The sequence below is a fragment of the Gymnodraco acuticeps genome, unplaced genomic scaffold, assembly GCF_902827175.1.
Source record: "Gymnodraco acuticeps unplaced genomic scaffold, fGymAcu1.1, whole genome shotgun sequence".
In the NCBI taxonomy this organism is placed as follows: domain Eukaryota; kingdom Metazoa; phylum Chordata; class Actinopteri; order Perciformes; family Bathydraconidae; genus Gymnodraco; species Gymnodraco acuticeps.
The window spans coordinates 378820-393143 of NW_022990548.1; the positions used below are offsets into that span (position 1 = coordinate 378820).

At 38.8% G+C, this 14324-nt stretch overlaps 1 protein-coding gene across 1 annotated transcript; it reads left to right on the forward strand.

The window, feature by feature from the left end:
* The first annotated feature begins 10972 nt into the window (after positions 1-10972).
* Positions 10973-12502, forward strand: LOC117553429 (T-cell-specific guanine nucleotide triphosphate-binding protein 2-like). Its single transcript, XM_034227342.1, is given in 5 exon segments — positions 10973-11030; positions 11283-11594; positions 11597-11671; positions 11674-11762; positions 11764-12502. Coding segments are annotated over 4 exon segments (549 nt in total). The 5' UTR covers positions 10973-11030; positions 11283-11296; the 3' UTR covers positions 11851-12502.
* Positions 12503-14324: the final 1822 nt, after the last annotated feature.

Here is a 14324-nt window from a genome sequence, read left to right on the forward strand (position 1 = left end):
AGGATATCTTTTCTTTCCAACCATAAAAATACTGACTCCTCACAAAAATACAACATCTGAAACTGGGTGCATTTTTCTCAGGCAGTACAAATTGTCGTGTAACAGGTGTGTATCATCATATTGCAGGCAATATTTGAATAAAGTCAACACATCACACTTTGTGCACCCTTCTTTAGGCATGCAGGTCAATGCCAAGTGCATGCATTGACAGAAATGTGGCGCTGTCAGAAATACACGTTTCTTTTTACAGGTGACCCAGACTGTTAGGGGTTAAAAACTCTGTGTATTCAGCGGAGCCCAAAACTCACTTGCCCTTTTTCTCTCTTCTTCACACCATGCTTTTTTGCACCACTCTTTTGTTGCACCCCTCTCATTTAAAAAAAGTGCTCAAAATGGCGCTGCAAATTAAAATGTCCCCTGACAAAAGTGCATTGAACAGGCTACTGATTTCATTCCTTTTCCATCTGTTCACTCCAAAATCAGCCAGTCAATGGCCGAATAAACATCCAAGCATGTAAGTTGTTTCAGATCTGAGAGGATGATCGGTCACACCAACACACCCTTAGTGAGCTCAGCCAGTATTCATATCATTCATTTTATGACCTGTTATCATTGATAGCTCTACTTCTCAACTTTGTCTGCCTGTGTGTTAAGTTATTACTTTACTATATAATAATAAAGTCATTTTTGTTGTCTTAAAATGAACAAGTTTCTACTTTCTGCGTGACCCATATTGCATAAGCTTAAGTTAAAGACATTTCTCATAGTCACTTTGACCCAATACTTACCTTGAACGCAGTCGTTCTTGATCTTTGCAAGAGTCTTTTCTTTGTTGAACTCACTCTGAGTTTCTTCCTCATCCCGCATGCTATGGTCCATCTTTGAGCGAACCACTTGGTGGTGCCAATACCAGGAAGATCCCACAGTGTAACATTGGGATATTTTGGATGGGGGTATGATTTGACCTCCATGGTGGTTTCTACACAACCAGTAGGGCCTGCATTACTCTTATCCTTCTTGGCTAAGCCTCTAAAGGCGTTAACAAAGGTGGATTTACCAGAGCCAGACTCTCCTGTGATGGCGATGTGAAGTGGAATATTTTTGCTCTTCCAAATTAGTCTGGATTTGTGTAGCTGCTGCAGTGGGTCCATGTTTTTGTAGCACTTTTTTTAATTCGTTCAATATGTTCATTAAAAACTTGATTATCCATAGCACTAGTAATTTCATTAATTTAATTGGGGGGTTGCAGCACTTATAACTTGTATTCATGTATTGTATATACAGTATACCTGTATTATTCTACATTAGCTTGTTTTATTTTATTCACTCATTGCACAAGTTCGTAATGCTTTTAATGTGATTTACCTTGTGTTGAAAGGTGCTTTATAAATAAACTTGCCTTGCTATCATCTAATCAAACATTTAAAAAACAATTAGTTTGACAATCAAATTACTATATAATATTAAAATGTAGGAGATTTTATTTAAAAACACTTCTAATTCACATTTGAAATGTGTGTAGGCTCAGTGTAAACTCAAAACTGGTGTAATAATACCTCGAACAGCCATAGCAAATGCATCACATTATAACGCTAGGTTCAGCACAATTCAGATCACATGATATTAGGCTGCAAAGATATAGATATTCAGTAATATTGACTGAATATTAAGCAGGTGCAACTTCAGCATTCAGGCTCAAACAATTCATATAAACACATAATATCCGTAAATACAAATCTTACCGGACTCAACCCTCCGGTATCATTCAAATGCACTACCCTAATTAGTCATTCGGGACAAAATGTCCACTGCCAAAAACTTTGATAAAAACATTATATTAAATGTTTCACCACTTTTTTGGGTTCAATTATTATTATATTTATATTATATTATTATTAGTTTAGTTTTAGAAGCAACTTCAGCCCTAATAAAAAATACAAAATATGTAATCATTTTCAGGATTTTAACCCTTTAAATGCCATTTTGAAAACATGACATCACTGTTGTTTTTCATGATAAACACAAAGAAAATGTGTTATTTTCCATATAATACATATCCGGGGACTGGCTCTTTTTTAATCACAGTCTGTGATATGTCAAAGGTTAGCAATTTTTTTTATTTTGGTGCATTATTAGTTTTTGCACAGTCAGATTTAAAATGGACTCTAATTAGTCATTCAGGACAAAATGTGCACTGCCAAAACTGCTGTAAAATTATTATAACAGATTTATATTTTCAAAAACTTTTTGGGGTTGAATCTTTCAATCAGCTTCAGTCCTGATCAAAAATATCAAATATTAAAAGAAAAATGTCTCACTCACTCCCATTATAACCATATATTTCTGTCTGCGCTCAAAGTGAAGGAAACTTTTGAATATAGAATTAACCGTATGAATGTCACTTGAGTGAGATACAAATGAGTTATTTATTGCTGCTGCTTCCTGTTATTGAAGATAGCAGCTGGGTTACACCTATTTATAGTAACCATTTGCAAAGACCAACCTAAATACAGCCTAGTAACCGTTTGCAGAGACCACACTTGAAAAACAACATGAAAGCATAACCCTTGGCAACCAAAACCTACAACTACCATCCTAGTTTTAGTCTCCCTTTGCCTCACAACACCTGGACATCTGGCCACTGGGATGAAATGCTTTATAAATGATAAGATAAATGGTCAAATACAGTTAGTTTTTAATGCGATCACATTTTGCCGGTTTATTCATAATATTTTTTTATAGTCTTCCTTATTATGATCTTCATATTGATTTGGAATTTTGCTTTGAGTCAAATTAAATATATATATACACACACACACACACACACACACACACACACACACACACACACACACACACACACACCCACACACACACACACACACACACACACACACACACACACACACACACACACACACACACACACACACACACACACACACACACACACACACACCACACACACACACATTGGTTTAATGAAGTCACTGAAATGCTGTAACATAACCTATAACCTTCTTATTTAGGTTTTTAAAGTGGTGCCACACTGCTGTAATTCTTAGAAGTGTCCAAAAGAAAACAACAATACATTAAAATGTCTTTATGAAGTTGTAGTTTGCTGAGTTTTCCATTTTAAGATGTTCAACATAATACAGAATACTTTCTGATAGAACAAATGATATGTGTGTCCTTCTCATTCACAGAAAGTACAAGAATATTCATTATAGATTAAAATATGTTCAGTGTCTTTAATGCAGGATATATTATTAGACAGCATTTGTTTGCAACAAGCAACATGTCTAGGTAATACATGTCTCCATAAAGTGAAACCTTTCTTAAGGTCACTCACATGTCATGACAATACTTTGTGCTCGGTAAATAAACCCCTCCTCCACGCGTTTCTTGTAAATCAGCTGCTTTAACTGAACAGGGAAAAAGAAAGGGAACATGATGAACACTGATTGGTTTAGATTCTCTGTCACTCACTGCAGGAAAATGTTTAATTGGCCACTTCCTTGAGTTTCTAAGGGGCGGAACTCTTTAAAGTCTGAACCCAACAGCGCAGCAAAGAAGTTCAACTTTCTTGCTGAGTATCAAAGTTGCAGGTGCATCATACGGTAAGGGATATAATCAGTATCTTTTTTGAAGTAGCACTTGTTTCATATTCAGTCAATATGTGTGACTTTTGCTCACTCCTTGCATGTCTTTCGTGAATTTACTTTGTTTGTATCGAGGTAGTCTATAAATAGTTTACAATGGCTATTCTGGGGTTTTAGGACAGTTATCATGTTATCATGCTATCATGATGGACCTATCATGCTATATTTAAATGATATAGTGTATGACCATACCTATATAAGGTATATTTATACATTTTATTTTTCAAAATACCAAACAGATCATTTTTTAGCCATTCCTCGTTTCGCTCATTTTCGCTCTATTCCAAGCCTGTATTTGAAAATTCTGAGCAGCAGCTGACCACGCCCCCCTGCAGAAGAGCAGGGCATGAGCCGGTGAGAGTCACGTTACCATGCTTGCTGTGATTACGAGTGTGGAATAAACATGTCATCTCAGAGCAATGCATCAAGGGCGCCGGAAGTGGGGGGGCCAGGGGGCCAGGGGGCCATTGCCCCCCCCAGCTTTCAGCCCTTTCCCACATTTTCGCAGCAGCAGATTTTTTTATTTTTTTTAAATTATTTTTTTCAGTCTTTATTTCGAACAGATTAAAAAAAAAACAAAAAAAAAAACAGAATACCGTATAATTATAATACAGTATTTATCCACATTCATGGTAATATTTGTATATTCAACAAAAAAAACAAAAAAAGTCTTCATATTAATAATAATAATAAATCATATGTGTCCGAAAGGGAGTAGGAGGAAGCAAATGCTTATTAATTCTCACCCCTTACTTGATCAATGATTGTCCTTTAAATCATTATGCAAGTTATTCCTACTTAGATTTACATTTATACATACATATACAATAATTTCATCTTCAATCACCTTTCTTCATTCTCATATTTTTCCAAAAAGGTGTTTCTGTACATCCTTTTAAACTGAATTATGCTTGTGCTTTGTTTTAACTCCTGCTCCAAACCATTCCATAAAATCACCCCACATATTGTTATACTCATACTTCTCAGAATACTTCTGACCTTGAGTTGTTTAAAATGTAGATTTCCTCTCAAATTATACCCACCCTCTCTGTCTATGAACAATGTTTTTAATTTCCTAGGAAGTAGATTATGTCTGGCTCTGTACATGATTTGTGCCGTTTTAAATTTAACCAGATCAATGAACTTCAATATGTGTGACTTCAAAAATAATACATTAGTGTGTTCAAGATATCCAACATTATTGATAACTCTTATAGCCCTTTTTTGTAATGTGCATAACGGCTATAGGTTGGTTTTGTACGTGTTTCCCCAAATCTCCACACAGTAAATCAGATATGGCAATATTAGTGTGTTATATAGAGTATGCAATGAGTTGTGGTCCAGAATGTATCTGGCTTTTCCCAATATTGCGATAGTTTTAGCCAGTTTTGCTTTTACATGAGTGATATGAGGTTTCCAGCTGATTTTGTGGTCTAAAACCACACCAAGGAACTTAATTTCATATACTCTTTCTATGTGTTATCTAGTATTAATTGTATCTGCAGATTTGTTTTATGTTTTCCAAATAACATAATCTTTGTTTTGCTTATATTTAATGATAATTTTTGTGTCAAACCAATGTTTTACTTAATAATTTCTGCTGTTATCACTTCCATTATCTCTTTCAAATTGTCACCGGAACAACAAATATTAATGTCATCTGCAAATAAAATACATTTAAATATATTTGATACTCTGCAAATGTCGTTGATGTATATTATGAACAGCTTTGGACCCAACACGGACCCCTGAGGTACTCCACAAGTTATGTTCATGTATTCTGATTTATGTTCACCAATTTCAACAAATTGTTGTCTGTTGTTTAAATAATCTCTCACCCAGTTTAATCCCACCCCTTGATGCCATACCGTTCCAGTTTTATCAGTAAAATATTGTGATGGTGTCAAATGCTTTTTGTAAGTCTATAAATATTCCCACTGCTTGTTTTTTATTGTCCATGCAGTTTGCTATTTCCTCACTTAATTCCATTAGTGCCATAGATGTTGATCTATCTTTCCTGAATCCATATTGACTGTCGTCCAAAAGCTGATGTGTTTCCATGAAACTGTGCCGCGGAAAACTGTACAAATCCCGTTTCAATAATTCCCCTCTACTCTAAAGTCGCATCTAAAACGTGATCTGATCTAGCTGTGTATATTTTGTTATTTTTGATTGTTATATTCAATCTCACTAGCTACAGGCATGTTTGAAGCTTGTAAAGAGAAGATGACAGCTCTCGCCAATCTGCTGTTCCTCAGTGCCGCCCCCCCCTCCCTCCCGCTGAAAATTATGAATGTAAGGTTGTAAAGTAATCATAGATAACACGGCAGGGTCCGTTACAGTTTGTTTTTATCTGATTTCAAATAAGCAAAGTCTTGGTTTTTAGAATATTAAACTTGTTTCGGCAAATTCAGATGATAAATAGGCCTACAACCATAGGCGGCGCCGTGAGGCTCAGGTTTGGGAAGGCTAAATAACTTTTTTTACCTGACGCTGCCCGCCTCCGGCGTGTATAGAAAAGAGATCAACTCAGTGTGCAGAGTTTAAATCTCTCAAGTCATATTACAGGATAAACGAAATACAGTTTAAACTACCGTATGCAGAGAAGACGCCGACGTGTCGCACTTATCATTCATATTACATCATCAATCAGATCATCAATCATATAATATCATAATATATCATATATTTCCTTATCTGAGTCAGCTTCTCCAGCCGTATCTAGCCGTGCAACACTTACAGTGTCACATACTGTATGCAGAAGTATTATTTTAAGCAACACATTATGTTGACGAAACACTCAAGTCAAATGTAATTAAAGTCAGATCCACTCGTGTCTTAGGGGCAGTGATATCATAAAACTATACGCTTTCAAACACTCGGTAGTTATTTTTTAACCAGTTGTTCTATATTCTCCTTGCAGGTGCAACTCTGTGGCTTGTATCCTGGATTATATGTTTAAATCATGGATGTTTAAAGCTCATATTTGTCTAATATTAGTTTACTTTTCATTAATGAAGTATGACGCTGCGCTGTCAGTAGGCTACACTTGTCCCTGTTTGTGATTGGTCAAATGCAGTTAACCCCGCCCCCGTGAACGCGCTCTCAGCTTGTGAGAGAAACCCTGGCTTGATTTACCGAGTTGATAACCAGCGTCGTAGGACCGCTTAGCGAGATCTCGTTTGTTAGTTTGTTGTTGTTAGTTTGTTTGTTACTCAAACATATCCAGGGTCTGTTGAACTGGCTTCGTAGTAGGCCTACAGGGCACAGGTGGCTAGCAGCGTTAATGTCAAAGACACAGACATTATACACTATATTTGTATTTTACCAGGATACAGTGACACAAATATTTGGGAAGGCTTAGCCTTCCCTAGCCTACAGCACCCGCCGCCACTGCCTACAACTTTGAAGCTTCGGCATAATTACAAGCGGAGAACGGAGTAAGTCATTTAACGTCACAGCAGGCATAACCAACAGCCGGTGTTTCTCGTGAGTGCAGTAATCCAAACGAAAATATCTTCATGTGAAATATTTTGCTTAATATTTGGAGTACAAAAACAATCCTGATATCATCAGAAAGCTAGGAATTCAAATGTGTCTTCGGGTCAATGCGACTGATTTTCGTCACTTTGCATTAGGTAAAATAAAGCAGGCAGACATTAACAGGAAGAATATGTACATTTTAACCCAATCAATAGGACATTGTCACACCATTCAAATGTATCCATGTAAATTACAACCAATAAAAAAAGCTTAATTTGTTTATTTGTTACGTTGTTTACTTTATTTGTTACGTTGTTCTGTGTGTGTCAGCCGTTAACCTAGCAAAATAATATATAGCCTACACTTGCAAACATGTCAGAAGAACCAGCGCAGAAGAAAACTAAATACAGTCAATCTAAACTTAAATTTAACAACTGGAAGGTCACATCCCTGACATCCACATCTCCGGAGCCTGGACCTTGGACCTTCTTCAATCATAGAAGCAGCGAAGCCAGATGAACCCAAAAGCAGCAGCTCTGCGGCCGCAGAAGAAACTGTCAAAACCGCCGCCGCCCCCACCGCCGCCGTCGTTGAACCGAAACAGGCTGGTTCCGACTGCATGGAGGTTTGTTGTCGGGACATTGAGGCGGGTAACGCTGTACAGCTAACTATCGGAAAAAAGGAGACCGCTAGTAGATTATTTGAGCAAAGAGAAGGTACTTCAACGCAGAATGGTACAAAAACAGAGAGTGGTTCATTCTTTGCAAAACCACTAAACGATAGTGATAAATTACGATGTTAACAACCTCATGATAACCTCATATTTTTTTAACTTAGGATCATACCTGTGTTTAGTCTAGAAAAAAGGTAAATGTGTGCATTTTATTATAAGTTGTGTATATTTACAGACTATTGCAAAAACTAAGAAGCTTATAAACATCAGGTTTTAAAACTAAAAGAGCTTTACAAATAAGTAACACAATTAAAGATGTTTGGAGTTTTATTTGAGTTATTCATTTACATTTTTTGTCAAAGAGATGCTGATTTGAAACCGTTGTTAGGCCTATACGTTACGGCATTTCCTGTTTCTGCCGGAGAGAGGGGAGGCCGTCCCAAAGCTTGTTGCTGTATTTACTCTGACAGGAGGGAGCCTCATGTGTCACTCCACGGAGTTCACTCCGTCACGGAGGGGGAGTGTGTGTAGGGCGTGGTTTGGGATTGGGCCATCCACACGCACTTTTTTGGCCCCCCCACTTCTAAAATGAATCCGGCGCGCCTGCAATGCATGTGTTCAAGCATATTATGAATTTGATCCAGAGACTGACCCTGAAGCAGCGGAGGTTTTGGTGGAGGTGCAAAGATCTCGGTTTGCAGCAGGACGTTTCTGAATGGTTAGTTGACAAGCTGTTGTCCCTATTTATTTTACTCTGTTACGATGCTTGCTACTTATTCCGTTCATATTTTGGCTAATTAGCAAGAATGCAATGTGTACAGTTTATAACTTAGAGTTTGTAACGCAAAAAACAGCAATACATATATATATATTTATAAAGGGAGACATTCATATTTTCAGCATATATACAATGAAATCAGAATATTCTTTACCCATCCAAATATGAATAATCACGACACATTTGATATCAACTCGGAACTTTATTGTCAAAATCAACGGTTCTTTGAACCCATAAAAAAAACGAAATGTACTTGTATTTTGTATAAATGAGACTAAATATTTTTTTTAATGATTTCAGGCGTCACAGGTATCTAGCCTACAGAAGCTTTGTGAGCTGGTGCTGGGGCTTCCTTGGACGCAGGATCAGAGTGGTGATTCCGGCCTGCGTTGTCCTCAGGGAGGCAGGAGTTTCCTGATCCGCAAAATGTCGATGTTGGGTTCAGACAGCAGCCAAATTGAACCGTGTAGCATACCCGGCGATGACCTCCTCCCTGTCAGGTTGCTCATAATGGTGCAGGGTCCACAAACACTTGGTCGAAGATGAGGTCCATCAAGTTGGCCACGTAGCCTGTGCAATGTTAAAAAAAAGCACAACAAAAAATGTGGTTTAGATTAGTATATGCATGTAAAAAAACTGAAAGTTCTTTCTAATTTTATATTTGTAAATAGTTGTATAATAAATATTTTAAACACTTACGGAATGTGGGGTCAGTCTTTACTGGTTTTGCTCTGCATTCTCCCTTCCTGGCCTTTGGGAACTGCAGTTTATACAGAGGGTTTTCCAGTGGATGTAGTGGCTTGTGCACGCTCAGCGTTTTCATTGTAGTGCAGGGCTGCCAGGTACAGTCTTTCATTTCCGCCATGATAAAAATGTTTTTTAAATAATAGCAAAGGATGTACAAATTGTCACTAATTAGTAAGTATGTGAGGTGCTGGCCTGTAAAGAAGAAAACATAGTTAGAACAAAATCATCTCAATTTAGTATCAGGATGAGAAAATACTATTTGGATAAATATAGTCTGAAATCCCAAAAGATGGGGCTTAAAAACTCTCTATTTAGCAAAGCTCTTTGCTTAGCCTTTTCCAATCTGAGTTTAGTTTTTGAACCGTAACGTGCATGCTGTGTTTCTGACTCAATACAGATGATATGTTGGGAGAGGGGCTGAGCTCAGTAGACTGACTAATGAGTGCTAGCCACTAATTAGCCTGTTGCTAGAGGTAAGGCCTCGTCAACAACAACAGACCAACGGGGCTTTAGCTCCGTTTTACTCGTGGTGTGTGTCCCCCCTCGCATATATACAGTGTTGTATCCTCACACACCCCCATTTATATTCATGTGCGCAAACAAGTAAACACACAAATCTTTTACATATAACGCTTGCAAAAAACGGCAAGTCTCATTAGCGTAGCGTAGCTTACAGATCGATGATATCTGATCGTTCTTACAACTACAATCACAAAAGCTTTTACATATAACGCTGCAAAAAACGGCACTTACCTACAGAAGATTACGTTTGTTATTATAACTTACTCAATATGATTTTAGAGGATACAAAAATACTAATAAATAGGAGAATAAATACTTGTGTTATCGGCTAGGGCGTGGCTTTACAGCCTTAACACAGATCGCCATTACGGCAGTATGTCTGAACATGTTAGCAAATGCCTGATAATTAAAATAAAAGACAAGCAAAGACTGCGGAGCGTACAAAATAAAATGTTACAAAAACATATAAACACCTAACCGATTACTATTGGGTTTGAGGCGACATTGATACGGTGAAGCTACATGCTACATGCTACATACTACAAGCTAGAGATAGCTTTATCAGGAAAAACACCGCTAAATAAAAACTTGTAGCTTCAAAATTGGATGTGTCCTCACTGGCCTGGTCCCGGATGGTTGGTATTGATCCCGGGTTTAGCATTAGTTTGGAGGCATATCCGTGTTGGACTTGAGAGAAGTTCATAAACATGTCCGTCGTAAAATGTTTTGGAACACAGTCACACCAACAGAAATCTGCCGTGGTCTTCTGGCACATGTCCCTTGAAAATGAAGTCTAGCCACAGATTATTTTCTTTTTCCACTGATGGCATTGCATGCAGTCCCCTTTCTCGAGTCTTGCAGCCAACAACAGCACAACGTTTAACTGGCTTAGACATCCTGGCAAGAGCAGGCAAAAACACAGATGTGACTGGGGTTGATTTTAGCCTGCCGATAGCCTATATGCGAATGAGAGGTTTGGCAATGCACGTGGCCGTGGCTCATTCCCCTGATAGGTGGAGAGTTGACCAATAAGCGGAGCACGTCTTTGTGACGTAGAAAAGTGTTGAAATCTTGATCCATTTTTTTTCAGATCCGTTGCAGCCGCCCCTTTTTTAGAGATTTGGCTAAGGAGGAAAAGAGAGAGGGTTGTGTTTTCTGACACTTGGTGAGTTCCCTGGAACACCGGGGACACATATTCATGTATAAAAGACGTACAAAGGTGCATTTTGCATGATAGGTCCCCCCTTTAAGCTTTCATTGTAGACTTCACAGTTTATTAGAAAACATGTGCTTTCTTTGCAAGTTTGGACTATTGTAATTGTATTATTATCAAACTCAGTGTTTCTATGAGTTTGATTATAAATGCTCAGTTCAGCAATTTAAAATAGTGAAATTACTTTCTGTTTTTTCCTTTTAGATTAAAGGGAAGCTATGGCTGGTCACTTCCTAATGAACAATTACAAACATTTAAAGAAGTTCTGCAAAATCAAGGACCTGCGGCAGCAGCTGCAAATATCAATGCTTATTTGGAAGAAGCAGGATAACATTCCACTTCACATCGCCGTCACAGGAGAGACTGGCTCTGGTAAATCCACCTTCGTTAACGCCTTTAGAGGAATAGACAACACGGATGAGCAAGCCGCCCCTACTGGTTGTGTAGAAACCACCATGAAGGTCAAATCATACCCCCATCCACAATATCCCAATGTTACACTGTGGGATCTTCCTGGCATGGCACCCCCAATTTTCCAGCTGACAAGTACCTGCAGCTTGTTGGCTTTGAAAGATTTGACTTCTTCATCATCATCTCAATGATCGCTTCAGAGAAAATGATGTGAAACTCGCTCTGGATATTCAGAAGATGGGGAAGAAGTTCTACTTTGTTCGCTCAAAGATTGGACCATAACCTGCATGACGCAAAAAGAAGTCAGAGAAATTTCAACGCTGAAGATACTCTTCAAAAAATCAGAGACAACTGCATTTAAAGGTAAGATGTGCTCTCACCTAAAGCTTAAAACACAAAAGAGCTTAATAATGTAGTTTGTTTACATTTCTAGAAGCTGTATCTTTAGGAACAATAGACTGGAAACGGGAGAAAGTGAAAATGTGCCTTAACTGAAGCAAAAAACAAGAATATTCAAATAAAAACAACCTCTATGGTCACAGACATTACATAAAAGTACATCATTTCCTGTTTATATCCACACATTCTTGCCCTTCAGATTTGCAGGCGGGACATGCCATCGGTGTTTGTCTCCCCCTCAACATGCAAACATCCTATTCCCAGATAATTATAATAATGGTTATAGAATTATAATAATGTTCATTCCAGATACAAGAGAGTACTGCGAGAACAGAGAGTTGTATTTATGTAAAACGTAAAGGCTTACGCAACAAGGGTCACAAGTAGACACTGGTTCAATTTAAGGGGACAACAATAACGTTCCACATGTGCAGCATAAGTTGAGAAGGGGAGCTATCAATGTTAACAGGTCATAAAATGAGTCATATGAATACTGGCTGACAGGGCGGACTGGGGGGAAAAAGTGGCCCGGGATTAATTGACAGACAGGCCCACTTATCGTATGCATGTATCGGCCGGCCGGCGACGAAAGTATGTTACTTAACAAAAAACCCTATGCATTTTATGTTATTTTGGACAATTATTCATATAGTAATCACATTACCTGAGCCCTTGAGTTGCCTAGAGCAAAATAGTTAAGGCATATATTTAGTGATTTTAATGTTAACAGGTCATTGATGCGATAACATTTGGACCCAATTTGCCTGACTTGACACATGGAATAAAACATGGGCGTAGGAAGCATCCTCAATGTGGGTGGAGACAATTTAACAGGGGGTGTGGGCAGGTGGTAGACCTCACCTCCTCTAGGGGGGTCCGGGGGTAAGGTCCCCCGGGACGATTTTTTTTTAAATGTTGAAGTTAAATGCATCAATCTGGTCCATGTTGAGAGCAAATTAGGGACTAAATCTATGGCAGTCAGTAGGGGCTTGGACTGTGAGCCGTAGGGTCGCCGGTTCAAGTCCCCGACCAGACCTATTTGGAGTGTGGACTTCTACTTGGAGAGGTCCCAGTTCACCTCCTGCGTGGTGTCCTTGAGCAAGGTACAAGACATCCCCTCCTTCCCCCCTCACTCCCATTGCTCCGCGGGCGCTGTGCAATAGCTGCCCACTGCTCCTAGTGCTAGGATGGGTTAAAAGCAAGCGGCAAACTGTGGGGTAGAGCCGGGAAGCCAATACGGAAGTGCCACACACTGCAGTTCATATATTGGCCGATAGGCGATGGCTGCAGAAAGGAGCAATTTCCTTAGACCCCCATGTTAAAATGCCCCGATTTTACAGCAGAAAAAAACATGTGAAACATGTGTAGAAACCCCTGGCTCCATACATTTTATTATCGATATAGTTAGATTCCACCTTCATGATTATGGATCTGTGAGTGAATTGTTTTCTAACGCGACCCTTTATATTTATATTAGGTCTTAAAGTTTGTGCATACATTAGGGCGTGGTTCACTTTGATTGACAGATACGTGCCTCACTGTCAGCTAACAGCAACTTGTCCAATCTGCTAGGCTACAACCATAGAGGCTACAATGTTAGTTAGTTGTAGTTACTGTACTTGATCCTTTAGCTGTGTTCGTGGTGATCGTGCCTGTTAGGGAATATTGTTACAAATACCAGATAATTAAAATGTCGTGCTGTGCGCTTGAATGTACTAACAGATCTTCTAAGAAGTCTACTTTCAGCTTTTTTCGGTGAGTAAAATGATAATATTATACATGTTAACCCCGTTAGCAGGTGTTTGTGTGCTTGTTAGCTTAGCCTGTTATGTAGCTTATTAGCCAGCTAAGGACGTAACCCTTTATACATATATACAGTTTAGTTTATGATTCAGCCTTGGGTAAGACTTTTATACTATATGGCTATGACGCCCATAATGCTAAACGGGAGCAAATGTTTAAAAGGGGTGGGCCGCCGGAAGTCCACGCCGCCGAAGCTAACGGGGCTGCAGGGTGCTAGCTCGCTAGCGCGTCCCGGCGGCCGTAGCTAGCACCCAGGGGCTCCGTTAGCTTCGGCCAGCGGCGGAGTCCGGCGATATAACTGGAGATCAAGGAATGCATCGTAACGCGGACTTGGTTCGCCTGCAGCCCGCTGTAGTATTAGCTAAATAAATGATGTTGAGCAAGGCTTATTAAGCTGAACACCGCCACAATTATTCTGCTATGTATCGGTACTTATTTTATTTTTATTAACGTGTGAATGACAAGCATTAAGAATAATACCAAATAGCTAATTATCTTGCAGATTGTCTCGTTGATTATGAATGTAACGTTTATATAGTGGAACTACACTGTTTTATCAAAACCAAAGTGCCACGCAGTGACTTGGTATGCATGTATTTCAGCAGGAAATGTGCAACCTAGATGACATTTACC